The following is a 20,044-nucleotide window of genomic DNA, read 5'->3' as shown; positions in this document are numbered from 1 at the left end:
CAAGAACGCCACTGCTCTTCTGCTTCCTGGGCAGTGAGGACCCCCGAAGGAATTCGACTGTCCCATGCGCTTGCATTCTTACTGCTGGCTTTGATGCAGGGTTTCAGGACACCATATAGCTGCTGTCTGTGTCCCTAGCCCCCCACCCCCCAACTTGTAGAGCCTCAGGGCTTCATTCAGCCCTGGGCACACCCACCTGGGAGCTAACTTGATAAGCACCTTTGCTGCCTGTCTTCCCTTTCTGTCCATGTCCATCCACCTGCCCAAACCCCACTGCAACTGGTGTGTCCTTATGTGGCCTCTCAAGCAAACTCCTTGCACTGGACTGCTTATTCTCCGGTCAGGTTGCGGGGAAGGTAAAACTGTGACAGGATAGTCACAGTGGGTCATCATCAACTTAGCGGAACTTGACCAATGAGTTCACAACGTTGCAACAGAACAGGAAATACCAGAGTGCGCTCTGGATTTGTTTCAATTTGGAACTGTATACTGGGTCATGTAAACTGTATCTCACAGTGGGACAAAGGCAAGAATATTTAGGAAAACTCTGTTCCAAAGACTTCTCATTGTTCATAAACAATGGCCATGTCAACATATGACCTTGTAAAGAAAAGTGTCACTTTCCCAGAATATCTAAGGAGAGGCCAAAAAGCAGTGCTAGGTTTTCGAGAGAGAAGGATGCTTCATTTTTTATTACCTGAATAAATCTTGTGATTGTATAATTTTCAAAAAAGTTTACAAAGAAATCTTAGGAAGGCCGAGGAGAGTGACATCACATATTGCCAGTGGTATCGTGAACCGCACACTTGGAGTTAGCAAGCCTATAAATCCTCGGATCTATGCTAAGAAAAAAGAACTCTAAAGAACTAAAAGGTGACATGTAGAATGATGCACGTTGCAGTGTTGTATGTTCAATAAAAAGGGAAAGAATTTAAAGGTCTGGATAGGAGGGATTTCTAAGGGCATACTCTCAGAAAAAGAGCCTTCAAGGGTAAGTCTGCAGAGAACTTTACAGGGAGACAGAGGAGGAAATGTCAGTCGTTTGTATCAAACACCTCATGGGATTACTGGGGAAATTGCTTCGGGTGCCTCAGCGGCACACCCAGCGGTGCCCTGCTCTCTGGAGAGGTGTGATGGAGATCCACCACAATTTAGAATGAACCCGGGGCGATGAAGCTGCTCTCTCCTGAATTCCAGAACTCACACTTGAACTTGACTTGGCATAAGCGAGCACAGGGGGAGGAGTCAATTATGAAGTTCCAAAAAAGAGGAGTGGTTGGCAATGGTTTGTCCTCTTAGCCCGGCACCCGAGACCACACCCGGCCTGTGGCCGACGGGGCACAAATCCCCCCGCGGGGTTTTAAACACGACTTGTTCTTAAAAGAGTCATCAGTAGTCAGGTGTCCCAGGCCCAGGGAGAATTTAATCGATTAAACACAGGGTCGTCACGAAGTCCTTGCTGTCGTCAAGAAGTATACACATCGGGGCTGGGCCAGGCGCCGTCCCCGCGGGCGACCCCGAGGGACTGGGGAGCAGGGCGCGGGGCTGAGCGCAGGGGCCCGGGCGCAGCGGGCGCGGCGCGCTGGGAGGCAGAAGGCGAGCGAAGCGCACGCGAGGCCGAGCGCCCCGGGCCCGCGCGCAAGCCCGCCCCGCCGGCAGGGGCGCGCTGGAGCCGGGCGGTCCCGGGAGGCGCGGCGCGGGCGGGGCGGCCGAGCTCTCACCGCCCCGGGGTGTGGTTCCCCTGGCCGGGCCGGGCGGGGCGCCGGGTTTAAAGCGCGGGGCTGCGGGACCCGACTCACTCGCGCTCCCGCCGCCTCCGCACCCAGCCATGGAGCGGCCGCCGCTGAGCGTCCTGCTCGTCGGCGCCGCCGGCCTGCTGCTCCTGCTCCTGCCCCTCTCCTCTTCCTCCTCTTCGGACGCCTGCGGCCCCTGCGAGCCGGCCGCCTGCCCGCCCCTGCCCCCGCGGGGCTGTCCGCTGGGCGAGACCCGGGACGCGTGCGGCTGCTGCCCGGTGTGCGCCCGCGGCGAGGGCGAGCCGTGCGGGGGCGGCGGCGCCGGCAGGGGGCACTGCGCGCCGGGCATGGAGTGCGTGAAGAGCCGCAAGAGGCGGAAGGGTAAAGCCGGGGCAGCAGCCGGCGGCCCGGAGGTGAGCGGCGTGTGCGTGTGCAAGAGCCGCTACCCGGTGTGTGGCAGCGACGGCGTCACCTACCCCAGCGGGTGCCAGCTGCGCGCCGCCAGCCTGAGGGCCGAGAGCCGCGGGGAGAAGGCCATCACCCAGGTCAGCAAGGGCACCTGCGAGCAAGGTGGGCACGAGCGCTTTCCCTTCCGACCCCGCCCCGGCGGCCGCGCGCCCCCTGGCGGATCAGACCCGACAGGGCGTCCGCCGTCGGCGGTGGCCCGCGACGACTCCAGTGGGCATCCGGGGGGGAACGGAGGCGAGGGGAGGAGTTGGCGCCACCGGGAGGCATGGGCGACGCCCCCCCCCCTCTGGTTTTATTTTGATAGCTTGTTGCGTGCGCCCAGAAGTGAGAACTGGCGAGTGTCTATACATTCAGATGGCAAGTCGATTCGCAAAAGCTGCCCCCACTCTTTCGGAAAGCCAGGGATGTCCTCTTCCTCGTCCTTTCTTGGCTTGGGTGGATAGGTGGAAGTGAAGTCACAGAGGGGGAAAGTTTGACGATGAAGTGCAAAGTAAGGACTTTCAGAGAAGTTATTTATCCTGCGTTTAATTGGCTAGGCTGTAAGAATTTTGAAAATTGGATTTTATGGTTCTTAATATTAGAGTAATTCTCTTACTGGAAATTAAAGATTCTCAAACAGTAACCTAGCTAATTATTTGTGGGCAAGAAGTACAAACTCTTGGAAGAATGTTTTTATGTAGTTTCTATTATGAACCTTATGACCATTTTGTTTTTCTTTCTTGTCCCATTTTTGTGTAACTCGTCCCCGGGATGCCCTGTTCAGCAGGAATGCCTTTGAGGTTATGTTTGATCGTTTATTTTAATTCCAGACAGGTCCAAACTTGCCATAAATGAAAGAGGAAAATAAATAAGTGTCTGGACTTGTAAGGGGAAAGAAACCTCAGAGATTTTAACTCTGTCTGAAATAACATTTTCCGTAGGCAGTAATTTCAAGGGAAAGCTAGAGATCCAACCTTGGCAGTCCCTCTCCTGGCCCCAGCCAATGTAGAAAAAGGGAAGGAGGCAGTTCTCTTGAAATGACAGAAGCAGTTGCTTCTTTAAGCACAGCCCAGACTTTTCTCCACACTTTCCATTTAATTCTTTTTTTAGAGCTTTTCCCAGAAGTCCATACTCTGATAGGTCGTATGTCACTAATTTCAGAGTTCACTACTGAAAGCCTTAAGTCATGTAACTTACTGTTGATTCCTTAGATTACCGTCAACCTTAAACTTAGAAAATCACAACCCAAAATAATTCACAGACTTTTCCAACAGAAACACAGTCATTTGTTCTTTTGGATCTAATTTATCAGTCATTTCCTGAAAAGGGAAATGTGTGCAGTTTAAAAATTCATTCTAAATACTGCGATTTTTCTTATAAACCTTCCAAGGGGAATTTTTCCCCATAGTCTTTCCAAATTACTGGTACTTGCTTATCAGAGTGGAAGGTTTGCTGGGTGATTGCTTAAGCATTGTAGCCTATTCTGGCTTTATCCCTTTTTCTCTCCTACTATGTGCGTCTCTAAACATTCAGTGGGGTTATAAAATCTTGAGACTGGATAGTCGTATAGAATAGTCCTATCACCTGATTGCCAGGTACACCCAGTTTCTCAGCATCTTTTCAGACTGCAAACCCCATGAAGATGTGGACCTGGTTTTTCTTTTTTTCTGGGAAAATGTTAAGGGACATAGCATCTAAAACTGGCAACGTTGACAAAAATTAGCCTTTTCTTCCCAAACTAAATTTAGAGATATGGGTCTAGTGCCTGGGACCATTCGTTACGCCAGAGAAAGCAGAAAAGACTGTGAGGTCTACCAGTAGACTTTTCTACAACAGAGACGAATGGGGCCAAAACCAGATCTCCTAATATATTTCTCCTGATGTGGAGGTGTGTTGACAGTGACAGGCAAACCTGACAGTGCCGTTTCTTTCTGTGACATTTAGTACTAGGGCTGTGCAAGGACTAGGAAATGCATTTTCTAGGTTCCTCCAGCCATTTCTATCCTGAGAAGAAACTTGAGTTAGGCTTCCTCAAGTACTGAGAGGAAGGGGGCGTTCTGTTCATCTCGTTAACCGGCATTTATGGAGCATCTAGTACATGTCAGCACTGTGCTGGCACAAGTGTTCTCCAGCCACAGATGCACAAACAGATCTGGTCTTGATGAGTAAGAAACTATCCCTACAAGTTGCAATCTCACCTCCTTGAGTGCTTTCCTTGGAGCTCTGGAGACCCTCCCAATTGTCCCCTTCTTTTCTGAGATCACCACGTACCTGTGGTCTGGGGAAAGATCTTGGTCTGCTTGTTTTCTGTACCTGTGATGAGAAGCAAAGCCATTATCTTCTTGAAAATATGTCCAAACGGTATGAGCTAATCATCTCAAACCTTGGAACTGCCGTCATGAATTTAGAACCATTAGATCTGATTGAGGTCCCTGATGTCATGAGCAAATGGAAGAGGGGATTTGACAATTCAGTTTAATAAAAAGTTCTAGAGGTGCTGAGGTCTATAACGAAATCACTCAGTTGGAAGAGAACAGGGCACTCCTTTATTCTGGTTCTTGGTTGACGCCTTTTGTTCATGGTTTGTTCGTGGTGCTTTAAATCCGACCTTCTTGGCTATTCAATTGCAGCCACTTTGGGTATCTGTGTTCAGTACTTTTAGGACCCAAGTTCAAACTACCTAGCAGGGCATACGAAGCTCTTGACCATAATGGTATTATTTTGGCCTCTTCTCCCCAACCCCCTTATGGTCCAGGCACAGAATGTTGCGGTTTGCTGTTTGCAATCACACCCTCACTATCTTCCCACCCTTTGAACTCCAGGCCTTCAAGGATCAGCCCATGTCCCTTTCTCCATGAAGCAATGTACCGTCCCTGCCCCAACCCCACTGCGCTCCACCTACCCTGTACCCCCATGATGATGTCCTTGTCCTCCTTCGGTTCTCTGGAAGCATCCAGCCATTTTCCAGCCATATTTATTGCACAGATACTGTGTATATGTAAGCGAGAGGCGTTCTACCAGAATAGTAAAACACTGAGCACTAGAGCCGGACTCCCGGGTGCGCATCTTAACCCTGTCACTTAGCCCGGGACAAGTCACTTGACCTCTTGGGACCGGGTTTCCTCAGCTGTAATAAAAGGATTATAATCATACCTGTCTCAGAGTCCCGCTGACATTCAGGGTTGTGGCGTTTATCCACAGAAAGTGCTCAATAGATACGCTTGTCATTACGGAACTAGAAAGTAAGCTCCGTGAGGAAAGGGAATTTTCGCCTCCTGATCTGTGCCTACATCCGTGCCTGGCACTAGTAGATGCTTTAAACATACGCTGAATGAATTTTGAGTGTGCCAGGTGTTCTAGTCTCAGGGCGAGCAGCCTTGAATAAAATAAACGGGATCCCTCATGGCTTTTCCTGTAAGCTTTAGACAGAAACAGCACTTCCATTTAACAGCGTGTGCCCTGAGAATGTACAACAGGGAAATGGGATGGCGGCTGGGGATGGAGGAACCGTGTGAAGTGAGGCCGGGCCAAGCCACGCAGAGGATCCGTGGGACGATTTCGGCCAAAGGACCAGAAAAAACAAGGAACAGGGAAAAACAAGCTCTGCGGGTTCGTAGATTACTCCGCATTGTCTCCACAGGGCTCCAGGAATGTCTGTCCTGCCCACTAGACCAGGAGCATCCTGAAAGAGGGACCCCATCTTATAATTATTTATAAACACAGTGGCTGGCGGTTAGTTGGACCCTTGGTAAATACGTATCGATTAAACAAAGGAATCCATGGAAGAAAGAGCCTTCCCGTTCGGACATGCAGGCTGTGGACCCTGCTGCCTGTCTCTTTTCTCCTTGTATGTTCTGCCTTCCTGAAGTCTAGGCCAAGGAACACATCTGACCCTTGACTCCTCTTCCCTTCTAATGCTGTCCTGAACTCTAACATTAGGTGGTCAGTTTCCCCCCGAAATCCCAACATTTCTCCATCCCCTTTATGGTGATAATTAGGTTCAGAGCTGCAGAAACTGTTGTGTAAATGGAAAAAGCTTCAGCAAAAAGATTTTTGTTTTCAGAAACTCATTTCATTTGATGGATTTTAAACATTGGCTCTTTGAGAAGCTCATTTAGGTTAGCAACCTAAAAATGAACCTATCATTTAGATGTCCCTGTTGTATTACTGTCCACCAGTGAGGTATGAACTTGTGATATTGTAATTTATAATAAAGACGTATCTTACTCCGTTTCTGCCCCGAAGCTCCCAAAGCCTTTGGAATTTCCTAAGTGTGGAGGGTGGTCGAGTATCTTTTGCTGTGTTAATGAGTGACTTTGGGGCTGAGGAGGGGCAGGCTGCCTACTGGTGGAACCAACCACTTGATGATTCCATGGGAACTTTCAAGCCCACCCCCCTACCTCCCGGGAGGGGAGATGGCTGGAGATCAAGTTCAATCACTGATGATTGTCATCGAATCCTTAAATCATGCTTATGTAGAGAAGACTCCACAAATACCCAGGAGGACTGGTCCAGAGAGCTTCTGGGTTGGTCAACATTGTAGGTGCTGGGAGAGTGGTGCTCCCAGACAGGGCATGGAGGCTCCAACCGTACCCCTTTCCCCATACCTTGCCCTACACAGTTCTTCTGTCTGACTCTTCCTGAGTTGTATCCTTTTATAATAAATTGGTAATTTTGTGAGTACAATGTTTCTCTGAGTTCTGTGAGCCACTCTCTCTAGCAAATTAATTGAACCAGAGGGAGTGGTTGGAACCTCCCATCTGTGGCCAGTCAGAAACACAGGTGACAAACGACTTGTGATGGGCATCTGAAAGGTGTGGGTGTAATCTGGTGGGACTGAGCTGTGGGAGCTAACACTGTCTCCGGGTAGACAGTGTCAGAAAAGGATTGTAGGACACCCAGCTGGTGTCAGAGACTTGCTTGGTGGCATGGAAAAAACACGTCACGACTGGTGTCAGAACTGTAGAACTTTATGGAAAGTTGAAACAGGGATTCCAAAATTAAATTATTAAAGGTCTGGTTTATCTCCAGGGATGGGGGGAATGGAAGTCCGTGCAATACTTTGTTAAGCTAACACAGTTACACCATTAAGACGGCTCCCAGGACCCAGAGGAAGGAGGATCCTTCATCCAGATTTGTAGGAAAAGAGCCGGGAATGACTTTCGGGTAGAATGAGGTCCTGAGACAGAGATGTGAAGGAATTGGCTGGAGCAGAGCTGGCCTGGAAGTTGGAATGGACTTAGAAGGGAGATGTGATGGGTATTATTAGCCACAGAAGGACTGGCACGTGGTTCCATGGGGCTTCCTTGCAGAGCGAGAGAGCAGAGGTGGCTAGACACTTGACAGAGCCCAGTGATGGAGGGAGACGTTTAGATGCATCGAGGTTTAGAGGTGATCGCAAGAGCAGGGGGACCTAGTGAGTGATACAATTGGATTTACGCTTTTTAAAAATCTGTGTTGGCCACCCTTAGAATGGATTGGAAAGGGGCAAAATGGGGTCAGAGACTCCCATTAAGAAGCTGTTACAATAATCCCAGCGAGAGATGCCTAGACTTGTTCACACCCTAAGCTTCCCAGATCTTAGCAGCATTGTCAAATCTGGGTCCCTAACCTACCGGCGCAAGCTGTGTGTTACTTGGGAGAGATGAGCCCATGGTGCTGTACTTTTTTCTTATAAATGACTTCTCACATGGCTTGCTGGTTAGGCGGCCCTGCTCCCGAATTACACTTTCTCATTCCAGGAAGCTCTTCCTTTCTCTCCCACAATCCCCATTCCTCTGTCCACGTTCAGATCAGACACAGAAGAAGTCAAACCCCAAAAAAGTCTACCCCAGCTTTTAGAATTTTTCTGGCCTCATTTGCCCTTCTTGCGCACAGAAACTTCAGGACCTTGGCTCATTCTTATTTTATCCAGTTTTAATCCCCGCATTTCAGGGGAGATTTGAAAGCCAGAAGAAGCTTTCGACAAGATAATCGGCAGCTTTGGAAAAGGGTCCTAAAGGACTTCAGGTTCTTTTCAAAGAAAGTCATCCAAGAAACAAGTTAATGTTTCTGCATGGTTAGGAATGAGTTATTAAGTGGAAGGTGCCTGACCTTCTGTTCTAAAATTCCTCAGGAGATAGAATTAAAGGGCCTGGAATTCGTAGCGTGGGGCACATTTAGATTACACAGTAGGAAGAACTCGCTGGTTTAAACAAAAATAATAACAAAACAAAAATGTGGAATACCGTACCATGCTCCTGTAGGAGTCCAGAGAATTCTGTCTGAAAGTTTCCCTTGCGGAGAGCTGAGAGAGAACCTAAGTGAGGAGCGGAAGCATGCGGAAGAAGCTGTTGAAAGTTTCAGAATCTTCGATGCTGTAGACCTACGGGATGGAATGATTGAGCTAAGCCGGCATCTGCTGACACCGCTAAATAGGATTTCCATCCTTCCCTTAGAGCCTGCCCTCTGGGTTTACTGCAGAGTTGCCTTCTGCAAGAAGAAGCTGCCTTATAAGGCCCTCTTTGGGTCGTTTAGTGACAACACCGTCTTGGATGGAGCCCAGGGGCAGCCAGCCTTCCTGCATTCTAAATTCCTCCCCACGGTGGGGATAAGATTATGGTGCTTCCTTCACCTCAAGTTACCCCACAAATGATCTCACCTCATCTGTGTTTTTAATTGTGAGGCTCTCGTTTTGAGCAGCTAGTAAGAAGGAACCCTGAATTATCGTCAAAGGGACTTTTAAGCCAGGGAGCCTATGAGTGTAACCTTTTTCTGTCATTTAGATCCAGGAGTGGCATTGTTAGAAAGATTCGAGGTGGGAGAAGACTCACGAGTGTGTAAATGAATATCAGCTTCTTTCAGGCAGTTCTAAAGATTTCCCCGTGAGGCCTTTACTGTTGAGGAAGGTGGGTGGGAGGGACTAGAATAATGTGTAAGGAGAGCTTTCCCAAGACTGCGCTGGGTGAGTGTTTCAGTCGATAAGACCCACCAGCCCACGACCCCCACAAAGCCTACAAAGGTGAGGAGAAGAAAGCCTCTGTTGATTGGGGGGAGGGAGGAATTTGTTTTGTTTTACTTCAGATTGATGCTTAAGTTGCTGAACCCTTTTATCACAAGTTGGGTTAATGGCAAAATGATCTGGGGCCTTTGAAAAAGCTGATGTGTTGAACTGACTTTACTATTCTACAAAGGAGGGCGGGCTTGCGGCTGATTAGGACCCAAGGGGCAAGAACGAGCCCCACCTCCCACCTCCGTTGGTGCCTCCGTGGGTGGGTGCCCCGGGAGAGGAGGAGAGGAGCCAGCTGTAGCCTGGGCTGGGCCCCAAAGCAGGCTGAGGTTGCAGAGACGTTCTGGGTCCGCAAAGTAAAACTGAGCCCCGTTCATAAGGTAGGAAGTTACTTACTTACAGTGAGAGAGCCAAGGACAAGCCCACATATTCGGAGCAGGGTTGACTATGAAAAAGCGACACCCTCGGAGCTTCAGGATAACCCATTTAATGAGTGAAGGTACAGTTACCTGCTTCACAGGATGTATGCCATCCCTGTACCGTGTGTAGCACCAGATCAGCGTAGAGTCACTCTTGACTCTAACTGGTCAAGAACTGTACATGGTACCTTGTAGGTAATGAGAATAACTGATGCTTTTGCGTCATTTATGGTTAACGGTGGATGTTTGCCCTTTGCTCCTCACGGCAGCCTTGGAAGGTAAGGGGAGTTACTTATCCCAGTTTCCAAGCAGGGAAACTGCCCGTCAGCCATCCACAGAGCCAGAAGATGGCATTTCTGGTGTGCAAATCTAGGTATTCTCCAGGCTTGCTGTTCAAAGTGTGGTGCCTAGACCCGCAGCCTCGACCCTCAGCACGGTCTTTCTCCTCCGTTAACCTAAAATTATTTCAAAATAAACAGTTTAAAACAAGAGTCGGGGGGCGCTGACTGGCTCAGCTGGTGAAGCGTGCAACTCTTGATCTCTGGATGATAAGGTCGAGCCCCACGTTGGGTGTAGAGATTACGTAAAAATAAAATTAAAAAAAAAAAAACCCTCTTCAGTGTGGAAAAAGTTTTAAGAATACCCTAATGGATATATCTTATATTTTCTCTTTGACAGATTGACAGGGGGTTAGATGATACGTTCCTGTGTAAATAGTTCTAAAAGAGCTTTATGAGCATAAAATAGAAGTTTGTTATGATAACAAAGGTAATGTCTTAGTTTACTTGGCTTTTGGGGGTAATGGGATGCACCTTAAGTGTCATATTACATTCAGTGAAGGATGGTATTTCTTCAATGAATGTATCGAGTGCGCCCCCGCCCCCGCCAGATACCCGAGCTCCGTCTAGTGTCAGTCCCTCCAGGGCCAGATGGGGACGTCTCCTCAGTTGAAACCAAGGGCTTTTGAAGGGACAATGTGCTGGGAGCAGCTGGCCTGAATATTTTCCCAAGCAGGACCTCTTGGGGCATAACGTTTGCATGTGGCGTTTGCTCATTTGCTAGGCTTTCTGGTAGCTCCCAGAGGGTGAAGAAGGAGAAAAACCACTAAGAAAACTGTCCGCACACTCCAGTGTTCTCTCACCTGAAGTTTTAGCTCTGAGCACTGACTGAGACCCGCCCCCTCTGCCGGCCCCACCCCCCACCCCCGCACGCTCTGGCCTCAGTTTTCCCAGTTGGGATGATAATATTTACTCCAGGTGCACCTGGGTGGCTCAGTGGGTTGAACCCTCTGCCTTCGGCTCTCCAGGGTCCTGGGATCGAGCCCCACATCGGGCTCTCTGCTCAGCAGGGAGCCTGCTTCCTCCTCTCTCTCTGCCTGCCTCTCTGCCTACTTGTGATCTCTGTCAAATGAATAAAATCTTAAAAAAAAAAAAAAATTTACTCCATATCTAAGCTGTGATTCATTGTAGGCTACTCTCTTTCGGGATTGAAGCATATTTTTTGTCAGGTGATGACTTGCAAAAGGAGGAAAATCCTGGTCGGGGTTTGAGAACTCAAGCGTAATCCATTTTGACTTTCTGAGAGGAAAAGAGAGAGCACTTAACTATTCTAACAGGCAGAAATGCAGCTGACTTCAATCACCCCGTCCTTTCATGTTGTTTTTCTTGAAGAAGGGACGGCTCCAGCTCTTCTAGAGGCTTGTCTTTTCCCCGAGTGACAGGGGCTCAAAGACATTTCCTTTACATCACGGCGGATTAGCAGGCCAGCGGTCAAGTGGTTGAATGGGGAAAGCTTTAGATCTAACATCTGTTCTGCTCTCTTCTGGCCTGACCCCAAGCGAGGGAGAAGATTTTATCAAGAAACAGATCTCCTGGAACATTGAGAAGGTTCTGAAAGAGACCACACAGAAATGAGGCTTGAGGAATGTGTCTGGGTAGCCCGCGCCTGCAAGATGCGAAGCCAGCTCCTTCTCCATGGGAGCTCTCAGAAGTCTGTGCTCCGGGAACAGAAACCTGAACGTGAATTTCGGTAGCAGCAGCAGCAGCAGCAATTACCCTGCGGGCCTGGCTTCGGAAGGACCCCACCTCGGGAAGCCGTGCAGCATGTGACCGAGAATGAAATGCTTAGGCAGCAGCGGCTCTCAGGCTCTCCGTTAGAGACGGCGAGGGGAAGGGACTCATGCGGAGAGGCTGCTTGTTAGAGCTGCGCAGCCCAGCTGGAGAGGGCGGGCTGGGGCAGAGAGCGAGAGGCTGCCCGGGTTTTGACAGGCCAGAGCCTCAGAACCAGAGGCCCCTCTCTGCTCGGGCAGGTCTCAGATCAGAGCTGCTGATGCAGCCTGGCTCTTTCGGCACCACTAAGCCTTTGGATCACCGGAAGATAACCGTCAGGGCCCGGGCAGGCCTGTTGGGACCGAGTTGAGATGTGGGAACATGAGCAGCCCCTCCCTCATTGCTGCCTCCTTGGAGGCCTCTGTGTTCACTCGCTCTGCCTGGCCTGTCCTTGCATGCTGCCCTTTTCTCCTGCCTGAGCACAAAGAAATCTGGTTTTCTCTCTGCAACCCCAACCCTTTGTTAGTCACAGAGCTTGGCCAGCAACTTTATAAATGGTGAACTCTGCTCAGTCCGCACCCCAGTCCCGTCCCCAGACTCCGGAGCCACATCTGGCATTCTGCCACAGAGCACGAAGAAGCAAGATGTTGGCTTGCCACCTCTGAAACGTCCGTGTTATCCAGGAGGTGGTCGTCCTTTTCTCGATGCTTCTTTGAGATGAAGCTTTTTTTAGATGCTTTAGGACCCTGGTTTATTCCATGCATCAGCCCAAACCCAGTGGCCCCTCCCAGGTCCAGTCCAAGAGGCAGGGGAGACAGCCATAGCCTCCTGGTGACCATGGGCTTGATCGGTCTCCAAGGAAGACCCCAGGCCTGACCCTACCAATTGTCTTCAATTCTTATGACTTCTGGGTCACCCAGCAGCCAAAATCTGACCGATACAAAGTGAGGAAATACAGCAGAGACTCGCTAAGGGTATGAACTTTGGAGTCAGACCACATGAATCAGATCCGCCTTTACCACTTAACTACTGGGGTGACCTTAACCTCCTTGATTCAGTTTTCTTGCTTGCAAAGCAGGTATAATAGTAAAGTCTGCCACTTAGGATCGTTGGGATCTTTAGTGAGCTATTACATGAAAACCTTTGGTACCTGCCACATAGGAAAGTTTCAGTAAATGCTGCTTCATTTCAGTTTTTACTGTTACTAGGATTATAAACCCTGATGCAAGTTAGTTTATAAGTACCTTGACTGTGACATGTTGATGTCTTTGCCAGGGAGGGTTTGGGAGAGGCGGAGAAAGAGAAAGAATCTTAAGCAGGCTTCCCGTCCAGTGCAGGTCCAAACGCGGGTTCCATCCCACAACCCCAAGTTCATGACCTGAGCCCAAATCAAGAGTCAGATGCTCAACCGACTGAGCCACCCAGCCGCCCCCACTTGATGTCTTACTTTGACCCAACCAGATGTAATTCTGCCCTATGTATCTTCAGGCTAGATCTGAAACCTGTGTTTAAATCTATGCCAACAAAATGGCAGGGTGATGTTCTTACAAACAAATCCCTGAAAACTCTCCATCTTGTTCTTGTTCTTCAAGGATTTCGGGACAGGAAGTCCTCCATCTCTGAGAGATCCCACAGCCAAATGCAAAGAGTTGCATGGGAAAGCCCCAGGATACTGTCCAGAGGGATCACTTTGCTTTATAGCATGGAATATTTCTGCCTTCCCTGTCCCACACTTTTTTTTCTAATAGCACCTTTCAGGTACAGAGGACATTTTAGATTCAAAGGACACTGAAATTATTTTTTTCAAGTTTTTATTTATTATTTATTTATTTGAGAGAGAGAGCATGAGCAGAAAGAGGGAGAAGCAGGCTTCCCACCGAGCAGGGAGCCTGATTCGGGGCTCCATCCCAGGACTCTGAGATCATGACCTCAGCTGAAGGCAGATGCTTAACTGAGCCACCTAGGCACCCAAAGGACACTCAAATTAAGTAATTATTGGTCCGTTTCTTCCCTGCATATAATAGGAAATGTTTGGGGGGTTTGTTGGTTGGTTCATTGAAAAACAAAGAAAAATAAAGATATTGCTCCAAAGAAGAATATGAACCCAAATCAGAGATTGGCGAAGAGTATGATTAGTATTTATTAGGTATATATTGGGTATTATCCTTGACTCCGAGAGACTTATTGGCGTAAATAATAAACCCGTTGGCATGCAATTCATGAATTTCCTCTTTGGCTTTCACATTAGCCTCAGCTTAGCAGGAACTCATTTAAAAAATCAATACATTTAACTATAAACAGCTCTATTAGACTCAGGAAGGTACCCACTTAGGTCGGTTCTTTGCATCTACTTGAAAAGTGGTGCCATCAACGTCCCAGCATAGGGTGGAGACCAGAAGAAAGGAGGGAATGGAGAGGAAGTTTAAGAAGCTAGGTAGCTTCTCAGCTCCACCAGCTTCCGCGGGGTTAAGTGAAATTGACAGGACACTGGAACCACCAACTCTGCCTGCACGCAGTGTGCTCTGTCACATTCTAAGGCAGTGGTTCTTGACCTTGGCTGGATGTCAGAATCCCCTGGGGAGTTCTATAAAATTCTGATGCCCGAGTTCTCCTGCAGGATTCTGATGTAATTGGTTTTCTTGTGACCAGGGCAGCAGGACTTTTAAAAGCTCCTAGATGATTTAAATGTGCAGGCCAGGTTCAGGACCATTGTTCTAGAAAGCCTTCAATGGACTTAGGGGTGCATCGTTTCCTTAGGATAGTAATGATGGGCCAGTTTTTGCTCTGTTTATCCAGCGGGTAATGTCTTGCAGCAGGATGACTTCTCAGAATATCTGGTTCACCGTGGGAAAGGGAGAGCCCTAGAAAACTGAGCACTCCGTCCCATGCAAGCAGCTGGGTGGTTTGGCTGCTGCTTATCTCCTTGGCGGTTTCGGTGCTGTTATCGGAGTTAGACGGAGTGGAACTGTTTCTACATCAGCATTTGTTGGTATTCAGGGAAGCTGGAATACCACAATATTTTAGGAAAAGTACTGCCCTAAAGCCACACAACTCAGTCTTTCAGTCCTGTCACTAGACTGTAAGTTCCGCGAGCCCACTGCTTTGTATCGGTTTTGTTCACTGTTGAATCCCCGGTGTCTCTACTTGGGATAGGATAGTAAGGATCCAGTACATGTTGAGTAAATGAGTGAATAATTCAGAGTGGATTATGATGTGCCCTGTGGGGAAGGGGAGCCTTCACATTGGTGGACGCCCACCCTCTTCATGTCACGCACACCCTCAGATCTCCAACAGGGAGAGGTGACTGTCCAGCTTATAGGTCCCCCAACCTAGAGGAGGATCTTTTGTCACTCAGCCGAGATCATCCTAACTGTCATCTTCTCAGATTGCCCCTTATACGCATATCCTACCATCCAACTGAGACTGCTGTCTGTCTCAGTTCTGTTCAGATTTTATTTTTCATGATAGAGACAGCAAGAGAGGAAACACGAGCACAGGAGAGCTAGAGAGGGAGAAGCAGGCTCCTTGCTGAGCAGGGAGCCCAATATGGGACTCAATCCCAGGACCATGGGATCATGACCTGAGCCAAAGGCAGATGCCCAGTGACTGAACCACCCAGGTACCTCTGTTCTGCTCAATTTTATCATCTCCCCCAGTCATCTACCGGGCAGTAGTAGGGCATAGTATTCTACCACTGGCTATGTGACCTTGGGAAATATACATAACCTCTCTGAGCATCAGTTTTCTCATCTGTAAAATGAAGTTGCTACCTCCCTCACAAGTTGGTTGTGAGAGTTACATGACTGAATGCATTTTAAATGTTTAGCACTGTGTTTGGCCCACATTTGGCCCTTAATAAAGATGACTTCTGGTGATCTTTCCCCTTCAGTTAAACCACAATAGAGGAAGGCACAGATTCGCTTCATTCTCCTAATTTGTGGTACGGCAAGCCCTGAGTTAGTGAGCACTGAGCCATTGCTCTGAGGGGCAGCACAGTTAAGTTCCTGATCACGTGTTTGTTAACCGGTCAGTACATAACTGTTTCATGTGTGTTTTTGCTTAAAGACAACTTACTTAATTTATATTGTTGATTTGTTCTCATTGAACTCATAGACAGCAGCCTATAAGTCCTGCTTGGATGAAGCTGATCGAACACACTCTGTCCCTGTGTGTGTGTTTGCTTAGAACACCAGACAGCAGCACTTCAGTACTACACTTGGGGACCATTTTAAACAGTGAAATCAGCAGGAAAAAAAAATGCAGGAAAAAAAAGTGGCAATAATTGACTGTGAAGGGGGTTCTTGTTTACAGTAGGAGAGCCGAAACAAGGCAGTTTGGCTGTGTTTGACCTTGGCTGGGAGACCTCAATCTATTTTATTTTATTTTATATATATATATATATATTATTTTATTTATTTATTTTTTTTTGGCCATTTTCCCTGTACGAGAACATTTGATTTGGGAATTACAAATTTTAGTGAGTGAGTGACTCCACAAATACAGAATCCATGAATAATGGGGGTCAGCTGTTGGACACGGGTCATGACCAGCATTAGGGAACTACGGGGTTGCTGAGGGCAGAGCCCATTGTGGGCTGTGCTTCCCTGGTATGCCCCAAAGCTGGAAGTTAAGGGCACAGAGCAGGTACTTAGTAGATAATTATTGAACTCTTTTTTTAAATTATTTTTATTAACATATAATGCATTATTTGCCCCAGGGGTACAGGTCTGTGGTACCTGTACATTTTTTTTTATTTTTTTATAAACATATAATGTATTATTAGCACCAGGGGTACAGGTCTGTGAATCGGCACGTTTACACACTTCACAGCGCTCACCATAGCACATACCCTCCCCAATGTCCATAACCCCACCCCCCTCTCCCTACACCCCTCCCCCCCGGCCCCCCTCAGTTTGTTTTGTGACATTAAGAGTCTCGTTTGGCTTGTCTCCCTCCTGATCCCAATTATTGGACTCTTAATCCAATTTAACAAACACATGTCCTATCCCTATGTCAACTGTCCCTGTGCCAAGCTTCTGTTTTTCCCCCTGCACTCATCTGCAAGCAGTGTTCCCATTCCCCAGGTGTTAGAAAGATAGATTTTACTGAATTTCTATAGAGACAGCAGGAGGGTCCCTCCCTTTTCTCTCTCCAGCCTTCCCACCAGCTAGAGTCTCCTGTGTGGGTCCTCCCTCACACAGAGCCGGGCTGGCAGGCACTGCTCCTGACCTTCCCCGAAACCAGCCCTGTCCTCTCTCTCTTCGGCAATCAGGCTCTGTCTGGGCTCCTCCTGGTTCACCCATCACTTCTCTCAGGAGACAAAGGTTACCTGGATCATCACTGCCATTAAAAGCAGAAAATTGTAATGATTCCCTAGGAATCATGTCAAGTACCTTCTTGTAAATGCTGTGCTAGGTGCTGTAATAAGGAAATTTGCAGGGATGAGAAAGATCATGCCCCTTCTCTGAGGAGCCTGCAAACCTGTGGTCTGATGGTTTGCCAAGTATAGGAAGGCAGAGAAGAGGCAGTTAGACTAACATGTAAGAGCCCCTTGTGAGTCAGATCAATAAAAATGTGTAGCAGCAAAGAACATACATACAGCCCACCCCTCAACTCTTTATTTTTAATAATTAGAAGCCTATATTTTCAATGCAATTTCTACTAAAAGGAAAAAAAGGAAACAAAGGTATGTTCACATTTGTAGTCTATGAATACATTATAATTTAATTACAGACTTCATGAGCTTATAAATAATGTAACTATGGCTCTATGTGTAGTATACAAATGACCAGTTATTACTTTGCCCCAAGTGACATTCTGGAGTGGAGACAAATGCATTTTATTTCTGTTTGCTCAGAATTGAGCTAACGATAGATTGTTGATCCAAAAGAACCTCAAAGATTGTGTTTACCTTGGTAGACACTAAGGGAAAAAATGTAGTAAATTCACTTTGTTCTACCCAGTTCCCTGGAAAATGTATAAAAGTAAGATATTAAAGATTTTATTTATTTTATTTATTTGACACAGATAGAAATCACAGGTGGGCAGACAGGCAGAGAGAGAGGGGGAAGCAGGCTCCTAACTGAGGGGAGAGTCCGATGCAGGGCTCGATCCCAGGGCCCTGGGATCATGACCTGAGCCGAAGGCAGAGGCTTTAACACACTGAGCCACCCAGGCGCCCCAAAAGTAAGATATTAAATAGGTGCAAATGACTTCCCGAGATCACGAGGATACTATTTTGACGTTAGTGATCCATTGTCAGATGTTTAACTTTTGGGAGAAACTACAGGGGGTTTTAAAGTCTAGACTTTACTTATCCTTGTTAATTCATTTCAGCTGGTGTGCAGTTTATGTGTGTTCTGGGAATGTGAGCTCATTTAATTTTGTTTTCAATTAAGATCTTTTTCATTACTGAAGAAAAACAAACGTTACGGAAACTTGTAGAATTCATTGAATTGTTAAGTGTTCATTGTTAATTTTTTTATTGTACCCATTCCCTATTTTATTGTATTTCATGCTAGTGTTTTTCTAGGCATTTATTATAGAATTATTTAAATAGTGTTATTTGTGTTTTTTATATATTTTTCATTTATAACTATTCTCCAAGTGTTTCAAATACTTCTAAATTTCATAATGCTACATGATCATTTGAGTGAATCCTAATTTACTCCAGTTTTCTTCTGTCATAAATAACCTTAAAACTCACGTCTTTGGACAAAAAGTTCTTCTTTCTTCTTTATGGTCTTTAGAATAGACCCTTGCATTGGAGTTGCTGATTCAAAGGTATGGACATTTCAAAAACACTTTTAATACATATTGATATTGGTGATTCCATTTTATTATTTTTTTAAAGATTTTATTTGTCATAGAGGGAGAGTGAGAGGGAGCACAAGCAGGGGAAACGGCAGACAGAGGGAGAGGCAGGCTCCCCTGAGCAGGGAGCCTGATGGGAGACTCAATCCCAAGATATTGGGATCATGACCTGAGCTGAAGGCAGACGCTTAACTGACTGAGCCACCCAGGTGTCCCTGGTGATTCCATTTTAAAAATTAGCCTCTTCTTGGGGTGCTGCGTGGCTAAACAGGTTAAGCGTCTGCCTTTGCTCAGGTCGTGTGATCCCAGGGCCCTGGGATCGAGACCCACATCAGATTCCCTGCTCAGTGAGGATCTGGCTTCTCCCTCTCTCTCTGCCGGCAGCTCATGCTTGCTCACTCACACTCAAATAAACAAAACCTTAAAAAAAAAAAAAAAAAAGGCAGTCTAGTCTCAATTAGACATACTTTCTCCAAAAAATCAAAAGGCCAAAAGCAAAGCATTCCAATATGTAGTTGAAATTACTTTCGAATTACCTTCAGACTTTCATTATTCTGTGACTGTCCCTCTCCAGGGGTCTACAGACCACTGAGAGTGACCCAGCCCCTCTGGTAACATGTGCAGTGACTGGCCAGCACCCAGGAGCTTGCCCATCATCCAGTTTGCTCCCGGGCTTGCCAGGCACTGGGAGGAGGTAGTTCGGGATCAGCTGGAACTCCTCCATCAGGAGTTTGCTGCAGTGCCTTGCATTTGTTAAAGTCCGGTTTGGTCCGTCATACATTTCAAAATAATAGGGAGCCGGAGAGAATATGCCTTTGTACATCACTGAATTAGGATCCATTGAAAGCCTGTGCCTCTCTGCTAGAGTAGCTTGAAACGTCTGTTGTGACGGCAGCCACCTCCGTGCGATCTGAACGGTCAACACTTTGTGAACTTTGGAAGGCTTTGTCGTCAACGTTTTTTCACAGAAGAAAAATAAGACCCCTTCTAACTGTTGGACCACAGCCAAACACAGTATTGATTCTCAGCATCTCGTTCAACTATCGATTCTCAGCATCTCATTAAATATGAGTTTGGTGCATAGTAGTGAGCCCGGGGCTCGGCCACCTCTTCCATCCGCTTTTGTGAGGTGGACTGTTACACTCCAGCTGTCAGGGGCAGCCTGTGGCCTCTTCCGCTTACGACAGCTGGAAAAGAATCTGCCTACAACATTCTACTGCACAGGTCCTTGCGGCTCTCCTCTCCTCTCCTCGCGTCCTTAGAGACTGGCCAAGCCTTGCTTCCTTTTCCTCAAACCCTTCATCTCCAGCAGTTGAGGGACAGTCGTCCTCTCCGTAAGGCAGTTGTTCCTGTGAGTACAGCAGTAACTACAGAGTGCTGAGGATAGATTTATAAAACGGAGAAGCTGCACGTGATGGTTCCAGCAGAGTTTTTCCCATATTTGACCAGGAGTTAGGAATAGGAACGATAGCCTCCATCAACAGGGAATAGCACAGTTTATAAGCGTTTTTACACATACACCTATGCATGTCACCTTCTTAATCCTCCCAGGACCGCTGTGGGGTATTATCCTTACATTACAAATGAGGCAGCCGA

At 47.4% G+C, this 20,044-nt stretch overlaps 1 protein-coding gene across 1 annotated transcript in view; it reads left to right on the top strand.

Moving 5' to 3' along the window:
• Nucleotides 1-1,753: 1,753 nt before the first annotated feature.
• IGFBP7 (insulin like growth factor binding protein 7) overlaps nucleotides 1,754-20,044 on the top strand; it is a 74,899-nt gene continuing 56,608 nt past the window's right edge. Inside the window, exon 1 of the mRNA XM_080797033.1 lies at nucleotides 1,754-2,303. Within this exon, the coding sequence (XP_080653159.1) occupies nucleotides 1,829-2,303 (475 nt within the window). The 5' untranslated portion in view covers nucleotides 1,754-1,828. The remainder of the gene's footprint in view (nucleotides 2,304-20,044) is intronic.

Source organism: Martes martes, assembly GCF_963455335.1.
Source record: "Martes martes genome assembly, chromosome: 2".
Lineage (NCBI taxonomy): Eukaryota > Metazoa > Chordata > Mammalia > Carnivora > Mustelidae > Martes > Martes martes.
The sequence above is the reverse complement of the archived record's forward strand: the minus strand, read 5'-3'. Positions and strand labels throughout refer to the sequence as shown.